General features: G+C 43.5%; 1 protein-coding gene across 1 annotated transcript in view; it reads left to right on the top strand.

Annotated features, from left to right (window-relative positions):
* The first annotated feature begins 11060 nt into the window (after positions 1 to 11060).
* Positions 11061 to 24647, top strand: part of LOC125484216 (cyclic AMP-dependent transcription factor ATF-6 alpha-like) — a 65682-nt gene continuing 52095 nt past the window's right edge. Inside the window, exons 1-2 of the mRNA XM_048602021.1 lie at positions 11061 to 11374; positions 15428 to 15492. Coding sequence (XP_048457978.1) covers positions 11293 to 11374; positions 15428 to 15492 — 147 coding nt within the window. The 5' untranslated portion in view covers positions 11061 to 11292. The remainder of the gene's footprint in view (positions 11375 to 15427; positions 15493 to 24647) is intronic.

The raw sequence follows: 24647 nt of genomic DNA, 5'->3' as shown, positions 1-24647 counted from the left end.
AGGTCTGATCCAAATTGCATATTACTGATTTGGCAATACATCACCACCATATGATACTGAGTCAAAATCCGGAAACTCTGACCTAACATCACTGTCAAAGTCCTGAACTACAGTCTGCAGCTCACTACCACCATCTGGAGGCTATTTAGGGTTGTACAATAAATGTTGCAACAATCAAATATATATACATTCAAATACAGACACCCACACAAGCAGGCATAGACATATCAATTCACATACACACACACACATATTCACTACACATAAATGCAGACCCATAAACAAAAATATAGATACTGACGGCCAAACGCACACAAGCAATACACACACAACACAGATTCAGTTGCACATCAACAGAAATATTAACACATAAGCAAATATGGATGTAGATGCACAGCTACAAATATAAATACAGGTTAAAACCACATACATAGAAATATGCATACAGTCAAAGGTAAAGGCACTATAGTCATACTAGATCATATGGCTGCTCTCTCATTAAAGAGAGATGAGTGGTGGTGGTACTAACCTGAGTGTTATCATGCCTTTGTCAAGAGCAGAAGTTGAGAAGGAGAATCCTTCACGGTAACCTCAGCTGCTGTAGGAATTAAACCCATGCTGTTAACATCAATCTTTGTTATAAACCAACCAAGTGAGCTAACCAACGCTCTTAATTAGACAGATACACACAAACAAACTCAATTTTATCCTCTCAGAGGTAATATTGGTCTTAGTCCAGCACTGTTCTCCACAAGGAACTACTTTGAAAGAAGAAATAACCCCTAACCCTAACTCTCACTTGTCTTTTGTCCATATAACACTGTTTACAATCAACCTACAAAACTGTATGTGTAGCCAGAATGACTCCCCTTCAAAACTGTTTCATTGCCAGGAATGCATTTTGGGACATCCTGGGCTTGTGAAAGGTGCATAAATGGAAGTTCTTTGTCTTCCACATCAGTGTTCAACAAATTATTTGAGTGGATGTTGATTAGTGACAAAATCTGTTTTGGAAGTGAAGTAGTGTCTTCACACCTGAACATGGCAGCTAATTGATACAAATTAAAAACTCATCCTTCCTCTCATTGCGCTTTTCCCAGTTTGCATGGGGGTCACATAAACGCTGGTTGATCGCCCTTCATCTCAAGCCAACTTTTGGATTTGATAGGTAGTGCTCTATCTACAACTAACCTTTCCCAGCTCTCCAACCTGAAGACCAGTACCAATGGCTAGATTTTAAACCTGTAGGTTTTTCAGCTCAGAGCCAGAATGGCTATCCACTGAACCACTATAGCTCGTTGTTGCAAGTTTCTAAACCAGAAAAATGCATTAACAATAACTTGCATGTATATAATGCCTTTAACACACAAAAGTTCCAAGGTGGTCAGAGATAGTAGGAACTGCCGATGCTGGAGTCTGAGATAACAAGGAGCTGGATGAACACAGCAGGCCAGGCAGCATCAGATGAGCAGGAAAGCTGACATTTCGAGTCTGGGCCCTTCTTCAGAAATGGGGGAGGGGAAGGGGGCTCTGAAATAAATACAGAGAGGGGGAGGTGATGAAAGAAGGTGGATAGAGGAACAGACAGGTGGAGAGAAGACGGACAGATCAAGGAGGCGGGGATGAAGCCAGTACAGATCAGTGTAGCCTCCACCACTTCCGCCACCTGCAATCTGACCCCACTACCAAGGATATATTTCCCGCCCCACCCTTGTCCACTGTCCGGAGGGACCACGCTCTCTGCGACTCCCTCATCCTCTCCACACTCCCCACTAGCCCTACCACCCCTGGCATCTTTCCCTGCAACCGCAGGAAGTGCTACACCTGCCCCTACACCGACCCCCTCACCTCCATCCCAGGCCCCAAGAAAATTTTTCACATTAAACAGATGTTTACTTGCACATCCGCTAATGTGGTATATTGTATCCGCTGTTCCCGATGTGGCCTCCTCTACATCGGGGAAACCAAGCGGAGGCTTGGAGACCACTTTGTGGAGCACCCATGCTCGGTTCGTGACAAACGACAACACCTCCCAGTCACGAACCACTTCAACTCCCCCTCCCACTCCTTGGATGAGATGTCCATCCTGGGCCTCCTCCAGTGCCACAACGATTCCACCTGTAGGCTGGAGGAACAGCACCTCATATTCCGCCTGGGAACCCTGCAGCCCAATGGTCTCAATGTGGACCTTACAAGCTTCAAAATCTCCCCATCTCCCCACCCCCGACCTCATCCCAAGACCAGCCCCTCTCTTCACCGCCTCCTTGACCTGTCCGTCTTTTCTCCCACCTATCCGCTCCTCCTACCTCACTGACCAACCCCCACCCCCACTTTCTACCTGTTAGCCTCATCCCCGCCTCCTTGACCTGTCTGTCTTCCCTCCCATCTAACTGCCCCTCCCTCCTCACTGACCAGCCCCCATCCCAACTCCCTACCTACACTTACCTGTGCTGGCTTCATCCCTGCCTCCTTGACCCGTCCGTCTTCTCTCCACCTATCCGCTCCTCTATCCAACTTTTATCATTGCCTCCCCCTCTCTCTATTTATTTGAGCCCCCTTCCCTTCCCTTCCCTCATTTCTGAAGGAGGGTCCAGACCCAAAATGTCAGCTTTCCTGCTCCTCTGATGTTGCCTGGCCTGCTGTGTTCATTCCAGCTCGACACCTTGTTATAAAAGTTCCACGGTGCTTCACAGGCATGTTACCAAACAAACTTTGGCACTGAGCTACATAAGCAGATGGCAGGATACATGTAAGTCGTCAAGAAGCGAGAGAAGTAGAGGGGTGGAGAGGTTTAGGGAGGAAATTTCAGAGATTTAGGCCTCAGCCTCTGAAGGCATGGCTACAAACGGGGCAGGATTAAATAGGGATGTAGTGATTGTAACAAGGTCAGCCTCAGAAGGGAAAAATGTCTGTTCCAGGCACCCCAAATGACTTACTCAGGCTACAGAATCAACAAGACCCATTAGATAAGTTGAGGACGATCAAAGGTGCCCCAGCTCCCACATCTGTATCGGAGCTTAGGTCTTTCCTTGGATTGCTGAATTATTACGAAAAATACATACGTAACCTGGTCTCTATCCTAGCACCCTTACATCCGATATTGAAAAAGGGTCAGCCTTGGAATTGGTCTCATAGCCAAGGCATAGCTTTTATGGAAATGAAGAAGCAGCTATCATTGTCTAAGGTGTTAGCAGCTATGATCCCAAACAAGATCTGGTGCTGCCATGCAATGCCTCCCCGTACAGTACTGGGTGGTGTTGACTCACAGATAGCCCAATGAAGAGGAAGGCCCAATAGCATTTGCTTCCCTGATAATGGCTGACGCTGAGCTGATGTCCAGACAGAGGAGGAAGGTTTGGCTGTCATCTTTGGTGTGAAAAAGTTCCATCAATAACTTTACAGATGTAAATTTGTAATAGTAACAGACCACAATCCCCTGCTAGGGCTACTCAAAGAGGACAAGGCCGTGCAGCCCATATCTTCAAGTCGAATTCAGCAGTGGGCTCTTGTTCTAAGTGTGCAAGTACAAGTTGAAATACCATCTGGGAGGCCAATTATCAAATGCGGATGCCTTAAGTTGCCTCCTGCTGGCAGATACACCACCAGTAGTGCTGCCACTGGTTTTAAACTTTCTGGACACCTTGAGATCACCACTGACACTATCAGACTGTGAATGCAAAAACATCCAATCCTGGCAAAACTAAAACAGCGGTGGTGGTGGGGGAAACAAAAGGGCCAACGAAACCAGAACTGAAACCTTTCTGAATCCAGCGAGATCAAATCACCATAGAGGATGGCATTTTATAATGGGGAGCAAAAGTGATTGTCCCCAGAAAAGGTAATTGTCAGATACTATCTGAACTCCACAAGGGTCATCCAGGGGTTTCCAAAGTGAAGATGTTGGTGAGAAGTTATGTCTGGTGGCCAGGATTAGATACAAACACAGTCCTGTTGGTGGGGCAGTGCCAAGAGTGCCAACAAGGACAAAAATTACCTTCAGCAGCTACCACATATTCGTGGGAATGGCTGTGTAAACCCTGGACTCAGTTACATGTTGACTGTGCAGGTTCTTTCATGGGCTTAATGTCCTTGGTCATTGTGGATGCCCTCTCAAAGTGGTTGGAACATGCATAGAGTTCATTTGTCAAACACTGGGATAACAATAGAAAAAGTACGAACATTTTTTGCAATACACGGGCTCCCAGAAGTGTTGGTCACATACAACGGTCACATTTACCAGCAGGGAATTCGAGTGTTTCCTAAAGTTGAATGGCATTCAGCATATAGGGGCAGCTCCAAACCCTGGTGGTCGGGTGGAAAGAGCAGTCCAAACTTTGAAAGCAGGCTTAAAGAAACAGCTTCACTCGAGACCAAACTGTCCCGGTTCCTATCTGATTATCAGACCACCCTTCATGCAACCATTGGCGTAGCTTCAGCAGATTTGCTAATGGGGAGAAGACTCCACACCAGGTTAAATTGATTTTTCCAAACCTGGTGGGGGAGAGTGAAACAGCATCAGGCACCAGACTCCTCTAAATTACAGAGACAGTTTACTTCATGGGATGAAGTTTGATGCCAAAACCACAGAAATGGCCTGCATGGGTAAGAGGCATAGTCGATACGAGGTCAGGTCCAGTGATATACAAAATTCAGGTAGGTTTGACGGTCTTGAACAAGCACATAGTGCACATGAGAACTGTAAACTTGCAAACAGAGCAGGAGCAAAACATACCCGGCTCCTCAGAGCAGCTGGAAAGGCTGTTGGAACCTGTGGGTTCTCCCCCTCCAAAAGCCTTTACCCCCTGAAGAAGAGGATGAATTTCTCCTCAGATGCTCTGGGCACAAGAGGCAGGCTATGGTCCAATATACACCGCCTATATCCTAGGTTAAGTCCACGGAACCAGACCCAGAGTGAAAACGCCTCAGGAGAGGCTATAAGAAAAAGAAAAGGCCTACACCCCGGTCTTAGAGGGTGTGGGATGTAGTGATTGTAACAATGTCAGCCAGGTTGAACTTATAGAATATGAACCAAAAGAACTGCGGATGCTATAAATCAGGAACAAAGTTGCTGGAAAAGCTCAGCAGGTCTGGCAGCATCTGTGGAGGAGAAAACAGACTTAACATTTCGGGAATAAAAACAAAGTTGCTGGAAAAGCTCAGCAGGTCTGGCAGCATATGTGAAGGAGAAAACAGAGTTAACGTTTCGGGTCCGGTGACCCTTCCTCAGAACTGACGGTGGCTACAGTTTACAGTCCCCATTAACAACTATTCACCCTCCCAACCTAATCGTTAGCAACTCCTTTGTCTGTCCAACTGTCTTTCTCTCTCTTTGGGCTCTATCCTATCGTTTACTCCCTACCCCGCCCACCTCCCTATTTTCTGCATATAAACTGACGTTTTCCCAGCCACCATCAGTTCTGAGGAAGGGTCACCGGACCCGAAACATTAACTCTGTTTTCTCCTTCACAGATGCTGCCAGACCTGCTGAGCTTTTCCAGCAACTTTGTTTTTGTTTTTTGCTCATAGAGTATGAGTTCACTGATTGCGGCTGGTTAATCTGGTCCAATCGGGGAGTGCCGGCTGACAGGTAAGAACGGGTATCACAGAGCATCAGAGGTTCTGCTCACTCGGAGAGCTGGTTCTGAGGAAGCCAGACCAGTGTCAAGTATTATATATGTGTAAATAAAGGGTGACCTGGTGATGGGATACCAGCCTCTGTGGAGTTGTTTCAGGGGAATGTGGAAAAAAGATACAATTGAAGGTATGCAGACATATCAGGGAAATGTGTGACTGGAAGGAAGATTACAGAGCGAGGCAGGGGACTTAAATCCACAAGCATTTAATTGATATTTATAGGATCTGTATGACAGAATGACTGGACATGCAACAAACAGACACACAGAGCAGTTGCCAAGTAAAAGCTTGTTTGTTTCGGATCTTCAGCCTTTGCTCCCTTGTGCTGAACCTGGTGGACATATGCATTCTATTTCAAAAAAAAAGTGAATTGAATCACATCTATTCTGTGCTGAGATGAAAAGCGCTTTAGACACTACAACCGTTTTTCTGCAAAATTGGGCCTCCTGTTACAATTTAAACTCTGATAGTTTTCTGGTTCTATCTGTAGTGAGTCAGCATCTGTTCAGAGATGGAGATGAGAAAGGATAATATCACCATCTGTTGGAACAGAAGAGTCCTTGTTAAAAGTGAAACAACATGAACAACACTGATTCATACAATAAGACAGTTGCTTGTTTAGCTCAGTTGGCAGGATGGTCAGTTGATGCAAAATAATGCCAATAGCATGGATCCAATTCCTATACCAGCTGAGGTTACCATGAAGGAGTCTCTTTCTCAACACTTTCACTGGCTTGAGGCACGGTGAGACTCAAGTTAAACCACCACCAGTCGTCTCTCTCTGTGACAGCAACCCTATGGTCTGGTAAGACTATGGTAACCTCACTTTCTTTTTACAAACAATGTTTTTCACATTGTAAGGAATAGGAAGCCAATTGTATATTTAATCATTGTGCAGGAAAGAAAGTCAAGAAATCTTACAACAGAGATGAAGGTTGATCTGCCCACCATGCCTTTGCCACTTCTTTGCAAGAAATGTTCAATTAGTTTCACATCCACCCTATTTCCCAAATGTATCCCTTTCTACAGAAATTTACAGCACAGAAGGAGCCTATTCAGCTTGAAGTACCCATGTGAGTTCTTTGAAAGGGCAGTCAGGCTTAGTCCCCACTTTTTGTCTGTAATCCTGAGAGTTCCTCATCTTCAATTATGTGTCTGATTTTTCTCAAAATTATTTATGAATTCACATTCCACCAACTTTTCAGGGAAAATGTGCCAGATCCTGATAACTTTTAGTCAAAAGAAAGTCTTCTTATCTTCCGTCTAAATCATTTGCCAATGATTTGAATCTAAAATCTTTTGTTTTTTGACTCACTTTGGGGAGGGAATATTTTCTCCACCCTATGAAAACATCACATCAGCTTGAAAACCTTTTAACTTTATTTGTTCCAGGAAAAATAGTGTTAATTTTAGAAATCTCTGCTCATGGGCAGTGGTCGCTGGTAACATCTTGGTAAACTTGCAGTCCTGAAAGTTAGAATTGTCCACAATTCTCTAGCTGAAGGCATAGCCATCAACAACAACTCTCCCAAATCGTCCTAAAAACCATCAATGGTTGAAGTCATACCCAGCAAAATGGGAGATGGTTGTGGTTGTTGTAAGCTATCGAAACCACAATACATCACTGCCATAATTCCTCAGGGTAGTGTCCTATGCCCAACCATCTTTATCTGCTTCATTTGTGACCTTCCCTATGACTTGAGATCATACGATCAGAAGGGGGGATATTCACTGATGATTGCATATCTTCATCACCAGTCACAGTTCCTCATATACTGAAACAGTCCATATATCTATATAATGGAGCCAAAGCTGGATAACACTGAGGCTTGGACTGCTAAATGGCAAGTAACATTTTCATCATACAAGTGCCAAGTAATAACCTTTTTCAACAAGAGAGAATCTAACCTCACTACTATACCCTCCTCCCTACACCATCTGTGACATTCAATGGTGTTACTATTACTGGGGTTTACCAATGGCAGAAATGTAACTGGACCAGTAATACAAATATGTGGCCACAAAAGCAGACTAGAGGTTGAGAATTCTGACCTGCCAAAACATGTCCAGAATCTACAAGACACAAGTCAAGAGCCTGATGAAATATTTACCACTTGCCTGGATGAATGCACCTCCAGCAACATACAATAAAGTCACCAATATCCAGTACAAAGCAGTCCAATTAATTAGCACCTCGTCTTTAACAATTCAATTCCTGCACCACCAATGCACAGTGCAAATAGTATGTGCCATTTCTATGATTCACTAATAGAACTTACCATGTTTCCTTTAACAGCACCTTCTAAAGCTATGATCTCAAGAAGGTCAAATACAGCAGATACATGGGAACGCTGCCACATGCAAGTTCTCCCACAAGCTTCACACCATTTTAACTTGGCGCTACATTGCTGTCCCTTCACTATTTCTGGGTCCAAATCTTGGAATTGTCTCCCCATCAGCACTCATAGAATCCCGACAGTGTGGAAACGGCCATTCGGCTCAACAAGTCCACACTGCCCCTCCGAAGAGAATCCCACCCTGACCCATTCCCCTACCCCACTCCTACCCCTACATTTCACTTGTCTAACCCACCTAACCTAAACACCCCTGGACACTATGGGCAATTTAGCATGGCCAATCCACCTATCGCGCACATCTTTGGACTGTGGGAGGAAACCGGAGCACCTGGAGGAAACCCAAACAGACATGGAGAGAATATGCAAACTCCACGTAGACAGTTGCCCAAGGGTGGAATCGAACCTGGGTCCCTAGTGCTGTGAGGCAGCAGTGCTAACCACTGAGCCACTGTGCCGCCCGCACTGTAGGTACAAATCATGGATTGCAGCAGTATAAGAAGGCAGCTCAATGCCAACTTCTCAAGGGCAGTTGGGGCTGGGCAACGAGTACTATATTTAGTTATTTTTTACTTCCTCTTCTATGGAGCTGGAGCACCTCAGGTTTAGAAGCAGAGTGCAGTAATATGGGTCAGAAGTCAGAAGGTAGGATAAACCAGCTGAAGACACCGGATTGGGGTGGGGAGAGAAAGGATTAAACAATAGGGGGAGATAGAGCCTACAGACACAGAAGAGCAAACAACTGGGCAAAGTGATGGATAAGAATAGAAATTGATAGAAAAGCTCAGCTGGTCTGGCAGCATCTGTGGAGAAAATCAGAGTTAATGTTTCCGGTAACCCTTCCTCAGAACTCACCTGAGGAAGGGTCACTCGATCTGAAACATTAACTCTGATTCTCTCCACAGATGCTGCCAGAACCGCTGAGCTTTTCCAGCAATTTCTATTTTTGTCTTTGATTCACGGCACCCGCAGTTCTTTTAGTTTTTAAAGGGATGGATAATTGTGAGCCAGGGAGAAAGAAGAAATAACTGCTAATGAAGTGAAAATTAATGGGTGAAAATGAATTGGATTTCATGAAGGCTGCCCATATGATGACAGGACCTGGGGTGTGGAGCTGGGCAAAGTGCATGGAAGAAGGTGTTCAGGCCCTAAAATTATTGAACTTGATATTGAGTCCCAGAGGCTGCAGGGTCCCCAAGCAGAAAATAAGATGGAGGAACACAGCAGGCCAGTTAGCATCAGAGGTGCAGGCAAGTTGACGTTGGGAAAAGAAGAAGGGTCCCGACCCAAAACGTCAACTTTCCAGTTCCTCTGATGCTGCCTGGCCTGCTGTGTTCTTCCAGCTCCAAAGTGTGTTTATGTCTGACTCCAGAATCTGCAGTTCTTACTATCTCCCAGAAAATAAAGATGCTTGTGCTGAGCCTCACTGGAGCCTGTGGAGCAAGTGGGCTTATCTTCCCTGGCGTGTCCCCAGGCAGTTGAATCTTGTCCAAACTTCACATGGCGTGTTGAAACCTGACATTTCAACCTGAAATGTGGTTGATGATGCCCCTTGTCTACCGAGCTGCTGCTGTCTGTCTGTCTCTCTCTCTCTCTCTGGGCTCCAACTCCACTTTTTTGTTCACTCCTTTACTCCCATTCCCTGTCTTCAATGCACATCTTCTCCTAGCTACAACCAGTTCGGAGGAAGGGTCACTCGACCCGAAACGTCCACCCTGCTTTCTTTCCACGGATGCTGATGAGTTTTTCCAGCGATTTCCGTTTTTGTTTCAGATCTTCGGCGTCCGATCTTCTTCGTTTCTTATTGCCGGCGGTGGTGGGGGTGGAGGGGGAACGACTCTCCCAATTGTCCTCGTTTTTCAAGGACCGTAACTTCCCCTCCTCGGTGGTCGAGAACGCCCTCAACCGTGTCTCCCACATCTCCCGCACCTCATCCCTCACACCCCGTCCACGCAATAAAAACCAAAAAAGAATCCCCCTCGTCCTCACGTACCACCTCACCAACCTCCGGATCCAACGCATCATCCTCCGACACTTCCGCCATCTGCAATCCGACCCCACCACCAAAGACATCTTTCCCTCCCCACCTTTATCTGCTTTCCGGAGGGACAACTCTCTCCGTGACTCCCTTGTCCGCTCCACACTCCCCTCCAGCTCCACCACACCCGGCACTTTTCCCTGCAACCGCAGGAAGTGCTACACCTGCCCCCATACCTCCTCCCTCACCCCCATCCCAGGCCCCAAGAAGACTTTCCACATCAAGCAGATGTTCACCTGCACATCTGCCAATGTGGTATACTGCATCCGCTGTACCCGGTGTGGCTTCCTCTACATCGGGGAAACCAAGCGGAGACTCGGGGACCGCTTTGCAGAACACTTACGCTCGGTTCGCAACAAACAACTGCACCTCCCAGTCGCGAACCATTTCAACTCCCCCTCCCATTCCTCAGACGACATGTCCATCCTGGGCCTCCTGCAGTGCCACAACGATGCCACCCGAAGGTTGCAGGAACAGCAACTCATATTCCGCTTGGGAACCCTGCAGCCCAATGGTATCAATGTGGATTTCACAAGTTTCAAAATCTCCCCTCCCCCCACCGCATCCCAAAACCAGTCCAACTCGTCCCTGCCTCCCTAACCTGTTCTTCCTCCCACCTATCCCCTCCTCCCACCTCAAGCCGCACCTCCATCTCCTACCGACCAACCTCATCCCGCCCCCTTGACCTGTCCGTCCTCCCTGGACTGACCTATCCCTTTCCTAACTCCCTACCTACACTCACCTTTCCTGGCCCCATCCCCGCCTCTTCGACCTGTTTGTTTCCTCTCCACCTATCCTCTCCTCTATCCCTCTTCTATCCGCCTCCCACTCTCTCCCTATTTATTTCAAAACCCCCTTCCCCTCCCCCTTTTCTGATGAAGGGTCGAGGCCCGAAACGTCAGCCTCTCTGCTCCTATGATGCTGCTTGGCCTGCTGTGTTCATCCAGCCCTGCACCTTGTTGTCTCGGACTCTCCCAATTTGCCTTGATTGCGCGATTTCGAGATTTTGTTGTTTGACAGTCCGAACACGCCGTCGCTGTCAGGCTGACGTGTGTTTCACGCGACGGAAAGTCCTCAAAAAACAAAACCGGAGGATGGAGAGAGCGTGAAACTGGGTGACATAGAGAGAGAGAGACCGGGGGGGAGAAATAGAGAGAGAGAGAGAGAGAGAGACTAAGAAGAATCGGGGGATAGAGAGAAAGAGTGTGAAACCGGGGCAGAGAGAGAGAGAGACGGAAAGCCCCAAGGCAGACGTGGGCTCTGGACATGGCCACCGAGTTAAGCGGGTGGCTGAACCCGGCGGACATTGACATTGGCAGCGGGTCCTGGGACCTGGACCGGGACTTGGGTAAGTGCTCGATGATTTTGCCCGATCGTTAACCTGTCCAAGTTACCCCGAAGTCTCCTTACGTATTGCTCACAGCCCATTTAGGCTTGCATCATTCACAGTGTCGGAATTATGACATTGGGTTTCCAACTTCAGACCGTTGCTATATAATTGTGAACAGCTGGAACGCAAGTACTGACATCCCACTGGTCACAGCCTGCCGAAGTAAGAATGCCCCTTTATTCCTACTGTCTTATTTCTGTCTGTTAGCCGCTATTTAATCCATGCCAGTACATTATATCCCATTCTGTGTACTTTAATTTTTCAAAGCAGACTCCTGTGGGGGACGTTATCAAAAGTTTTCTGGAAGTTTAAGTATACTCGGTCCATCAACTCTCATATTATTTTTGTTAGTGCTGTCTTAAAAAGTTATCAGACATAATTTCCGGTGGCAAATCCATGCTGAGTGTGCCCAATCAGATCGCTATCAACTAGGGTGTCTATTTATCCCATCGTTTAAGATGCATTCTAGCAATTTCCCTATGACTGATGTAAGGCTAACAGGTCTGTAGTTCCTTGTATTCTCTCTCACTCCCTTTTTAAATAGTGGGGTGATATTTGTCACTGTTAACTCTGCAGTTGTCATTCCGAATCTACAGAATGATGCATCAACTATTTCTACGGCTACCCCGTTCAACACTCCAGAGTGTGGGCCATCAGGTCCTGAGGATTGATCAACTGTCAGCCCGTTGACACCTCCAATAAAATCTTCTTACTGATGCTCATGTCCTTCAATTTCTTCTCTCTAGCCACTTTCATCTCTAGTTCTGGGAGATTGAATCTTCCTCAATGAAAACAGACACAAAGTAATCATTCAGCTTTGCTGCCATTTCTGTATTTGCTATTATAAATTCTCATGACTCTACCTGCAATGAATCCACATGAACTCAGCCAAACATACCTATAGAGGGCTAATTGCGTATATATCCTGTTCTCCCTTTCCTTTTCAATTTTTTTGGTCTTTTATTATATTTTATAAATCTCCAGAATTACTGCTATATCTGGCAACTTTATAGGCCCTTTTCTTTTACTCCTGAGTAATGTACAAATACCATTCCTTGTGAACACAATTTAACCTCATTTTCCTTCTTTTCTATCCTTCCTGAATGTCAAATATCCTTGAACGCTCACTTCTCAGTCCTGGTTATCGCACAGCCATATTTCTATGATGACAACTCTGTCATAACCATCTACCTTGTTGCAAATGCTGTATGCATTCAGGTAGCATGCCTTTAACTTTGTCTTTTTGACCTCATTCACTTTTGAAGCATACTTGGCACTTGGCTTTGTTTCTCTTCTCTTCAAGTCTCCCGAACATCTTTTATACTTCCTGTTACCTAGTTGACCCCTTCTGCCACCACCCCCCACCCCTTTCATTTTAAAGAATGGTGAATAGGTTTGATCAGCATTTATGATCAGCTGCTTTCTTTACACTTGTGATGCCACACTACTCTTGGCCTCAGTGCAGCGAGGCCTCTCAACCCATGCCTGATTTCCTTTCCTGTTAACCTCTTGCTCTCAATATTTTATTTCTTGCAGTAAACATTAATTAAAGCACCTCATTTTGTCCACTCTCCCTGTCCTGAACTCCCATTTGACCTCAATTTCCAATTATTCACTCTGAATCAGTCTCGCTTTGAGGATGTCTCCCTCACTCTGACTGTACAGTTTCATGTCTTTGTAACCTTGAAATCTGACTTGTTCAACACAGTCCTGGTTTGTTGCCCACAAGCTATGCTGCATAAACCTGAATCTACTGGAAGAACCAAAACAGAAATTGTTGGAGAAACTCAGCTGGTCTGACAAAATCTGTAGAGAAAAATTTTTCTTTGTTTTTGTTTATCTTACGGGAAGGAAGTCCTGTTGACCTATTCTCCCTCTGCTTGCTGATCTACATTGGCTTCTGGTCAAGTAGCTCCTTGAATTTAAATTACTAATCCTTGTTTTCAAATTATTCCATTGCTTGAACACTTCCTACCTCTGTAATCTTTTCCAGTCCACAACCCTGTAGAATAACTGCACTCATCTAATTCTGCCCTGTTGAGCTTTCCTGGGTTTTTTAAAATATGTGTTGCTCCATCATTTGTGGCTGTGTCTTTGGTGCCAAGGCCAAAACCCTAGCATTTCATCCCTAAACCTTTCCACTTCTCTACCTTTTTTTTCTTCTCAAAGTTTACAGTTTAAATCTACTTCTTCCATTAAACTTCTGGCCATCTTCCTGAATATCATCTTTAAGAAATTTGGTGCTTAATTTTCCTTGAAAGCTCTTTGGGATGTTTTATTGGATTAAAGGTGCAAAATAAATATGTTGTTATTAAATGCTAGTTAAGAGTTTACTCCAACTTTTGGTTTCCAGACAATATTGTTTACAGCAGTTCACTGCCTCAAAAATAATAGGGCAAAACCAGCCAACAGAATGGAAGCCTTTTTTCAAAACAGATGTTCTCCAAGTAGAAGTTTTAATGCTGTACCAAACAAAAGCAGTTCTTGCAAATAAACTTTAATGATTCCCTAAATGAAATCATTGAAAATTTGGTGGTGTAATTAAATTGCGTTGGTCTTTCGTGGAGATTGGCATGTGTCAAATGCAGCAAGAGTTCTGGATGATGTGGGATCAATCCTCATTGCAACCTGTTTCTTATGAGGATGGAGACCCAATAGAAAAATGGGCCCCAGTTACAAGGCTTGTGTTTTACTTCCAGCTGATGAGAGAAGTGTGGATATCTGTTACTTGCAGAATTTTGTAAAAATGCTTTCTGGCAATGTAACTGAGGGCTGATTAACATATTTTACTTATTTGGTAGGTCAAAAATGTCAGTGTGTTCCGCAAGGTAAAGACTTTGATCACTGAATTGTAACCCTGTGCCTTAGGATGTTTAGATTTCAGCAAAAGGAATGTTCCAATTATTGAGAGTGTGACTTGCATATAAAGTTCTAGTGTCTGTCAAAGTTTGAATAGTGTATGGGTAATGAGAATTTAAACTCTGGGAACATGGAACCCATTGTTTTTGATCCCTGCCACAAACTCAGTTAATTAATCATATGTAGCCCTCACTCACCCTTGCCTTGCATTGACATCAACTCTTGCGATCTCAATGACCTGTTGGCTCCAAGATGAGTTTCTCATCTCATACAGTGTCTCTGTTTTTCTGCCCATCTCAATGCATGCATTTGTTACATCTAAACTCAACTATTCTAACGTGCTCTTGGCTGGCCTCCCATCTTCCATTCTCCGTAAACTTCACCTTCCTCCAAAACTCCAAGTCCTCTTTGGCCATCAACACCATGCTTGGTGACCTACATAATTATCGGTCCCTCAGCACTCACATTAAAATTTCTCATCTTTGTGGCCATTCTCCTTCTGAAGTTTATAAATCTCATACAGCCTTCCAAGAATATTGTTTTTTTTTCCAACTCTGGTCCTTTGTGCATCCTCCACTTGCTTTGCTTTAGTACTGAATTTCAGCCATCCAAGACCTAAGGTCAGGAATTATTTTCCCACACATGTTTATTTCTCTTCAAATCAATAAATATTATGTCAAATAAAATTTTGGTCACTTCTTCAAACATCTCAGTTTTTGGTTTGGTGTGAATTTTCATACCATTACGTTTCTGCAAAACACTTTAGGATGTTTTTTCTATGATGAAAACTCCAATTATCCTAATTATTCTGGATTGTCTCAGAATATTGCTGCTTTAAATCTTGCCCATCTACTTCCAGCAGAGGGTGCTCATGCTATACCAACCACAGCATTGTGATTAAAAATGCGCAGTGGATCTCAGCATAGTCCCTGAAGCACCTTGGGATATATCCCAACATTGTATGATGTTTGTGCAGGTTACAGCCTTAAGGTTGCTATACAACGTGAGATGAACTCTTGCAGTTTATACCTGAGCCATCCTCTGCTTTACAGTGTTATAATTGATGGTACGTTATCGCGAACATTTCATTTTCTAGAAAACTCTCCTACATTTTGGGTCCATAGTAAATGTGTTTTTTTTGTTATCTTGTAGAATCATTACTGTTTGAAGAACTTAATGATTCCACTGATGTTCTTGAGGCTTTGAAAAATCCATTTGTAAGTATTGCATGAATTATGTCTCTCTTTTCAGCAGTGATCTGTTCGTTCACTGTTTGTGTGTTCAGTTGTATTGAAGTTTTTCTATGATATAATTGGTAGACAGAAATTGTTTCTGCTGTTTGGGAGATAAGCAACCAAAAAACACTGACATACATAATGGGCAAAATAACCAGAGTGTAAAATAGTACACTTTACACTTTGAATTATGACGTGAAATGGTAGAAGCAGATTTAACAACTTCAAAAAGAGAATTGGACATCACTTGGGAAGAAGAAATGTGTACAGTAGAAGAGCAGAGGAATTTGGGTCAGGTTGTTGGAGTAAGGGTGTTCGTCTGGCTGGGTCCAAAATGGTCAAGTTATGTCCAGTGGTGTTGCAGGGAACAGGGTGGTGAGTTTAGATGTTATTCAGAATTAGATCAGGTTTCAATTGCTGTAATTTTTCTGAGGTAACTATTAAACTAAGTTGGTCAGAATCCATAAGACCACAAAATAAAGGAGCAGAGTTAGACCATTCAACCCATCAAGTTATTTTGCCATTCGATCATCGCTGATATGTTTCTCAATCTCATTCTCCCACTTTCTCCCTGTAACTCTTGAACCTCTTAATGATCAAGAACCTATCTATCTCTGTCTTAAGTATGTTCGTTGACTTGGCCTCCATGGCCTTCTGTAGCAGAGTCACCACTCTCTAGCTGAAGAAATTCCTCCTGTCTCAGTTCTAAAGGGTTGTTCCTTCATCCTGAGGCTGTACCCCCAGGATCTATTTTTTTCCTACTAGTGGAAATATCTTCTCCACATTCATTGTACCCAGGCATCTCAAGATTCTGTGAGTTTCAATCAGATCCCCCCTCATCCTTCTAAACTTATATGACAAGGGATCGTTCTTGTGAACCTCTAAGGGACCCCCTCCAATACCAGCATATCTTCCCTTAGATACAGGGCCCAGAACTGCCCTCCATATTCCAAATGCAGTCTGAGCAGAGTCTTTTACAGCCTCAGCAGCATAGTCTGCTCTTGTATTCTAGCTCTCATGAAATGAATGTCAACGTTACATTTGCCTTCCTAGTCACGAACTGAACCTGCATGTTAACCCTAAGACAATCCTGAACTTGGACTCCTAAGTCCCTTTGTGCTTCAGATTTCCGAAGCCTTTTCCCATTTAGAAAATACTCTATGACTCTATTCTTCCTACCGAAGTGCACAGCCTCATAATGTGCCACATTCTATCTGCCACCTCTTTGCTCACTCGCCTCACATGTCCAAGTCCAAGGCTGTCCTTCTGCAGCCTCCCCACTTCCTAAATGTTACCTGTCCCTCCACCTGTCTTTGTGTCACCTGCAAACTTCGCAATGTTCCTTCGTCCAGATTGTTAACGTCTAATGTGAATAGTTATTGTGCCAACACTGCCACCTGTGAAGTTCCAGTACTCGCTGGCTGCCATCCTGAAAAAAAACTACTCCTCATGCTTTTCTTTGCCTTCCACCAGTCAGCCAATCCTGTATCCATGCCAATACCTTGCCCGTAACACAATGAGTTCCTATCTTATTTAGCAGCCACCTGTGCAGCATCTTGTCAAAGGCCTTCTGGAAATCCAAATAGATCACATCCACTGGCTCTCCTTTGTCTAACTTGTGCATTATCTCCTCAGAGAATTCCAACAGACTTGTCAGGCATGTCCTCCACTTGTCTGCGCCCTATTTTACTACGAACTCTGCAATCTCATCCTTAATAATGGACTCTCAAATCTCACCATCAACTGAGGTTAGGCTGACTGGCCTATAGTTTCCTGTCTTCTGCCTTCATCCCTCCTTAAACAGGGCTGTTAAATTAGCAACATTCCACTCTTCTGGGATCCTCCCTGGAACCATTGATACTTGAAAGATGACCACCAATGTCTCTACAGTCTCCTTCGCAGTCTCCTTCGCTATCTCCTTCAGAACACTGGGGTGTAGTCCATCCAGTCTGGGTGATTTGTCTGTTGTCAGACTTTTCAGCTTCCCCAGCATCTTCTCCTTAGTGATAGCCACTATGCATACGTCTGCCCCCTGACTTTCTTGAAAGTTTTGGTATGTTGCTGGTTTCTTCCACTGTGAAAACTGATACAAAGTGCCTATTCAGTTCCTCTGACACTTCTTTGCTCTCCATTACTACTTACCTTAGTTTCCAGCAGTCCAATGTCTACTCTTGGTTCTCTCACCTTTTAATTATCTAAAAAAAGCAATCTTTTATTACTAGTTGGCTTACCCTCGTATTTCATCATCTCCCACTTATTACTTTTTTTTTGTTGTCCTCTGCTGACTTTTAAAGGCTTCCTGATTCTTTGGCTTTCCACTCATCTTTGCCACCATATGCTTTTTCTTTTTCTTTTATGCCGTCCCTGACTTCCCTCTTCAGCCATGGTTGCTTCATCCTCCCCTTAGTATGTTTCTTCTTTCTTGGGATGAATTTCTGCTGCGCCTCCTGAATTACTATCAGAAACATCTACCATTGCTACTGTACAGTCTTCCCTGCTGGGCTCACTTTCCAATCAACTTTGACGAACTCCTCTTTCATGTCTTGTAGTTACCTTTATTCCATTGTAATACCATTACATCTAATTCAATCTTCTCACTCTCAAGCTACAGGGTGAGTTCTGTCACATTGTAGTCACTGCTCCCTAGGGATTTCTTCTTCTTAAACTCTCTAATCAAGTCTGCCTCATTACACATCTTTAAATCCAAAATTGCCTGTTCCCGAGTGGGCCGTACCAAAAAACACTATCTCATTGACATTTCATGAATTCCTTTTCTTGAGATCCGCTGCCAATGTGATTTTCCCAGTTCAACTGCATATTGGACACCCCCATGATTATTGTAACAGTATCTTTCTAACATGCCTGTTCTATCTCTGAGTTATTTTCTCCCCCACATCCTGACTACTGCTAGGAGGACTGTACATAACTCCCACCATGGTCTTAAAAACAGAAGCTGCTGGAAAAGCTCAGCAGGTCTGGCAGCATCTGTGAAGAAAAAAATCAGAGTTAATGTTTCGGGTCTGGTGACCCTTCCTCAGACCCCATCAAGATCTTTTTCCCTTTGCAGTTCCTCAACTTTACCGATATAAATTCCTACGCCTTTTGCCTCTATGTCACTTCTTACTGTCAATTTTAATTTCATTTCTTTTTCGCAAGGCAGTGCCGCTCCCTCTGCCCATTTGCCTGTCCTTTTGATAGGAGGTGAATCCTTGAATATTTAGTTCCCAGCCCTGATCCCCTTGCAGCTATGCCTCTGTGATACCCACAACATTGTACCTGTCAATTTCAGTCTATGCTACAAGCTCACTTGCCTTGTTTTGTACATTGCGTGCATTCAAATACGACATTCTCAGTCCTCTGTTGACTGCCCCCCTTCTATCTGCTGTGCCTGGTTAGATTCCTCACCTTTTCTGTACTCTCTTTCCTGTTGCTTATTCTGGAAACTTTAACCTCTGCTGAGCACACACCGCACATGTACACACACCTCTGACCCACCCCACCCCCTTTAACTCTCTCCACAACTTTCCATACAACCGAAGCCCCCACCCTTCAGTTTAAAGCCCTATCCGCAGCCCTAGTCATGCAATAACTGCATAATTCTCTGAAGTCTCTGACTTTAACTCAATCGTGGACATTTTTTGGAAGATTCTCAATGCTGAGTAATTTCCCATTGGAAATTTAAAGTTCACAGGCAATTCCTACAGAGACAGCTGCATTGGGAATTCCATGTGGTCCTGCTGAAATGACTGTTCTCCCACGGGAAGTTCTAGCCCCATGTCTCTGAGGTGTATATCATAGATGACAAAATCTAGCACCTGAGCATTCATTTCAGAAGATTCAAGTTCAGCTTTTATTTGTGTTGACACATCCTTTATTTTGATAAAGCCAGTCTTGGCTATCTTATTTCTCCTTTGGATCTCACAATCATATCTATCATCTGTGCTAATCTGCCCATGTTCTGTGAATCTATTCATCCATTCCAGGACTTGTCTACTTTTCATTTCTGGCATTAGAACTTTGATTATTAACATTGTCTGTTACTTTTCATGTTCATCCTTAATCCATATTCCTCATTTATTCCAAATAATTTCCTCTTCTACCGCTTCTGAGTTTGCAATCAATGCAGTATAATCTGTATGCCTCAAGTTTTGGCAATCAATTTTCTATGTCTGTGAAGGTAGCGTCAGTGCACAGATTGAACATATTCTTGGTGCACTCCTTTTTTGATCGAGAAGCTATCTGACAAGAGGCTACCAGGTTTTACCACTGTTGATTGCTAACCAAAATGAAAGAAGGAAGATAAATTGAGGGTAAATTTGCAAATAATATCATGCAGTCAAAAAGGGCTCCTTTAAATATATAAAAAGGAAGAGAAAAGCCAAAATGAGCATAGAACATAGAACACGGAACAGTACAGCACAGTACAGGCCCTTCAGCCCATGATGTTGTGCCGACCTATTATCCTACTCAAAGATCAAACTACCCTGCATACCCTTCACTTTACTATCATCCACGTGCCTATCCAAGAGTCGCTTAAATGTACCTAATGTATCTGACTCCACTACCACCGCCGGCAGTGCATTCTATGCACCCACCACTCTCTGTGTAAAGAACCTACCTCTGACATCTTCCCTATACCTTCCTGCAATCACCTTAAAATAATGACTCCTCGTAATAGTTAATTCCACCCTGGCAAAAAGTCTCTGGCTATCCACTCCATCTATGCCTTTCATCATCTTGTACACCTCTATCAAGTCACCTCTCATCCTTCTTCGCTCCAATGAGAAAAGCCCTAGCTCCCTCAACCTTTCCTCAAGACCTGCCCTCCAGTCCAGGCAGCATCCTGATAAATCTCCTCTCCACCCTCTCTAAACTTCCATGTCCTTCCTATAATGAGGTGACCAGAACTGAACACAATATTCCAAGTGCGGTCTAACTGGGTTTTATAGAGCTGCAACATAACCTTGCAGCTCTTAAACTCAATCCCAATGAAAGCCAACACACCATATTCCTGCTTAACAACCCTATCAACTTGGGTAGCAACTTTGAGGGATCTATGGATGTGGACCCCAAAGATCCCTCTGTTCCTCCACACTGCCAAAAATCCTGCCATTAACCCTGTCTTCTGCATTCAAATTCAACCTTCCAAAATGAATCACTTCACACTTTCCTGGGTTGAATTCCATCTGCCACTACTTTGCCCAGCTCTGCATCCCGTCAATGTCCCGTTGCAACCTAGAACAGCCTTCCACACTATCCACAACTCCACAACCTTCGTGTCATCAGCAAACTTACTAACCCACCCTTCCACTTCCTCATCCAAGTCATTTATAAAGATCACAAAGAGCAGAGGTAACAGAACAGATCCCTGCAGAACACTACTGGTCACCAAGCTCCAGACTGAATACTTTCCATCTATTACCACCCTCTGTCTTCTATTGGACAGCCAATTCTGTATCCGGACAGCCACATTTCCCTGAATCCCGTGCCTCCTTAATGAGCCGACTATGTGGAACCTTATCAAATGCCTTGCTAAGATCCAAATACACCACATCCACTGCTCTACCTTCATCAGTTTGTTTTGTCACGACCTCAAAAATTCAATAAGGCTTGTGAGGCCTGACCTGCCCCTCTCAAAGCCATGCTGACTATTTCTGATCAAACTGTGCTTTTCCAAATAATTATAAATACTATCTCTCAGAATCCTCTCCAATAATTTGCCCACCACAGAAATAAGACTGGTCTGTAATTCCTAGGATTACCCCTATTCCCTTTCTTGAACAAGGGAATAACATTTGCCACCCTCCAATCATCTGGTACTACTCCAGTGGACAGTGAGGATGCAAAGATCATCGCCAAAGGGGCAGCAATCTCTCCCCTGGGTAAACTTGGATATATCCTGTCTGGCCCAGGGGACTTATCTATCCTCATGTTTTTCAAAATTTCTAGCACATCTTCCTTCCTAACATCAACCTGTTCGAGCATATCAGCCTGTTTCACGCTGTCCTCAAAAACGTCACAGTCCCTCTCACTAGTGAAAACTGAAGCAAAGTATTCATTAAGGACCTCCCCTCCTTCCTCTGACTCCGCGCACAATTTCCCTCCACTATCCCTGATTGGCCCTACCCTCACTCTGGTCATCCTCTTGTTCCTCACATAAATATAGAATGCCTCGGGGTTTTCCTTAATCTGACCCGCCAAGGCTTTTTCATACCCCCTTCTAGCTCTCCATTCTTCAGTTCCTTCCTAGATACCTTGTAGCCCTCTCGAGCCCTGTCTGATCCTTGCTTCCTCAAGCTTAAGTAAGCTTTCTTCTTCCTCTTGACTATGCATCCAAGGTTCCTTCACCTTACCATCCCTTCCTTGCTTCAGTGGGACAAACATATCCAGTACTCGTAGCTTAGATTCCTTAGAGAATGAGGCTGGGGAAGTAATAATGGGAAACCAGGAAATGGCAGAGAAGTTGAATAAATACTTTGTACCTTTGTTGTAGAACATACTAATAGCATTCCAAAATACTGAATAATCAAGAAGCAAAAGGAGGAGAGGAAATAAATATTAACCACCACTAGAAAAAGTTACAGGGCAACTAATGGAGTTAAAAGCCAATAAATCCCCTGAAGCTGATGGGATGATCGTAGACTGTTAAAGGAAATAATTACAGTGATAGTGGGTGTTTTAGATTGTGGAAAAGTCCCATAGGATTGAAAAACTGCCACTGTAGCACACTTATTCAAAAAGGAAAGGAGGCAAAGAATAGATATCTATAGACCTGTTAGCTGAATATGTGTTATTGGGAAAATGTTATCAGAACCTATTATAAAGAATGTAATAGCAGAGCATTTAGAACACAACATAATCAAATAGAGTCAACATGGCTTCTTGAAGAGAAAATAATTTTTGACAAATTTATTTGAATTAATTGAAGAAGTAATAAGTTAAAGGAGAACAAATTGATGAAAAATATTTGGATTTTCAAAAGGCGTAAGATTCCACACTTAATAAGGTAAGATCCTACAGTGTTGGGGCAGTGATTAGAAGATTGGCCAACTAATGGATGACAGACAGTATAAAGGCAGCATTTTAAGTTAAGCAATGTGTAACTGGTAGAGTGTCAATGTTCTTGGACTACAATTATTTAAATATAAATGGCTTTGAGGGAAGTGAATGTACAATTGCCAAGTTTGAAAATTACACAAGAATAGGTGGGAAGGCCATTGGTGAGGATGACACAAAGAGTCTGCAAAGAGATATAGGCAGGTTAAGATGCCCTATGATTCTGATGGGCAAAATGTAGATGGAATATAATGTGGGAAAATGTGAGATTGTGCTCATTGGCCAGAAGAATAGAAGAGCTGAATATTATTGAAATGGAGAGATTTGGGAATTCTCAAGGATAAATCACAAAAAGTTAGCATGCAAGTTGAGCAGTGAATACGGAAGGCAAATGGAATGTTGACCTTCATTTCAAAGGGAATGGCATATAAAAATAGTGATTACTTGCTAAAATGATACAAGGCACTTTTTAGATCACACCTAGAATAGTGTGGACAGCTTTGGTCCCCATATCGAAGGAAAGATGCACTGGCATTGGAGGCAGCCCAGGGAAGGTTCACTGGGTTGATCCTGGGCATGAACGACTTTTCCTATGACAAGAGGTCGAGTAGGTTGAGTTTGCATAGATTGGAGTTTAGAAGAATGAGAGGCAGCCTTATTGAAACATACAAGTTTCCCAGACAGCTGAACAGGTAGATACAGATCTGATTGTTGGAAAGCCTAAGACCAGAGGGCGTAATGTCAGAGTAAGAAGTTGCTCAGTTGAGGCAACGATGAAAAAGAATTTCTTCTCTGAGGATAATGCATCTGTGGAGATCTTTACACAGAGAGCTGTAGAGGCTGGGTTGTTAAGAATATTGAAGACTGAGGGAGACAGATTTTTAATTAGTAAGAGAATCAAGTGTTATGGAGAAAAGATGGGAAAATGGAGCTTAGGATTATCAGAACAGCATGATCTCATTGAATAGCGTAGCGGACTCTGAGCCTAATTCATCTATATTTTACAGAAGTGGTGTCAGTACAAAACTCTGGGGATCTCATTTTATAAATCCTCCCAGACCAAACAGTAACTATTTACTACTACCTCTCAGCTTCTTGTCACTCTTTATCCATGTGTCATTGTGCCTTTATTCCATGTATTTCAGCTTTGCTGAGAGATAATTCACATGACACCTTTTCAATACCTTTTATAAGTCCATAGAATGCATTCCTATTATAAACCCTCTCTTTGACTTATGTTGTGACTCACTGGGATAGCATGCTGGCTATCAAAGTTCACTAATCCCAAAGTCATCACAAAGTTAAGATGTTAAAATGTATGCAGAGCTTTTCCAATCTACTTGTCCTTTGGACCAAGGTCAACAGAAAGCACAGACTATGTTTTTGTAAAGTACAGAAACAACTACTTATTACAAGTAAATAGACTCTAACTACAGATGAACAGTTATGAAGCATTGGCATATAATTCTTTAATTGAAATCTAATTCCCTTACAAACTCCCCTTTATATATGCATGCACACTGAAATAGACAAGAAAAAATAAAACATGGGCATTATGGACAGCCGGAACACGAGGAAAGCAATTCGGTGGTCATTGTTCATAGGATTATGAAGTTGATTCTTATGAGTCCTGAGCTGATCAGAGTGCTGCTTCTGAGTTGACCTTCTCTGGATACTGCCATCAGTTTGGAAGAGGCACAGAATGGCTGGTTCACTTATTAATTAAAAGTCCCAGCTTAGTACAACTGCTGAAGGAAAGATAAATTGGTTTTCTTCGCTTCAAAGTGGCTTACTGCAGAAAACAGAGAGAGAGCTCTTAAGCCAGTGATCATCTGAAGGCTTTTCTGTGTCCTGTTCACCTATATGAAAACCAATCATACATTTGTTAGCAGGCAGAAGATCTTTGTCATTGGTAACTGATCAATATTCCACAAACCAATCTGCTACTTGTTGCCAGTCAAAGCTCCATTGTACACAGCCCTTTGAAACCCGTTCATCTTCAAGCTAATGCTCACTACTGCTTGAACAAGCAGCTGTGTAAACATTGCTTACAAAATGTGTGTCACGTTACTTGCATTCAA

Source organism: Rhincodon typus, chromosome 10, assembly GCF_021869965.1.
Source record: "Rhincodon typus isolate 14 chromosome 10, sRhiTyp1.1, whole genome shotgun sequence".
Classification (NCBI taxonomy): Eukaryota; Metazoa; Chordata; class Chondrichthyes; order Orectolobiformes; family Rhincodontidae; genus Rhincodon; species Rhincodon typus.
The sequence above is the reverse complement of the archived record's forward strand: the minus strand, read 5'-3'. Positions and strand labels throughout refer to the sequence as shown.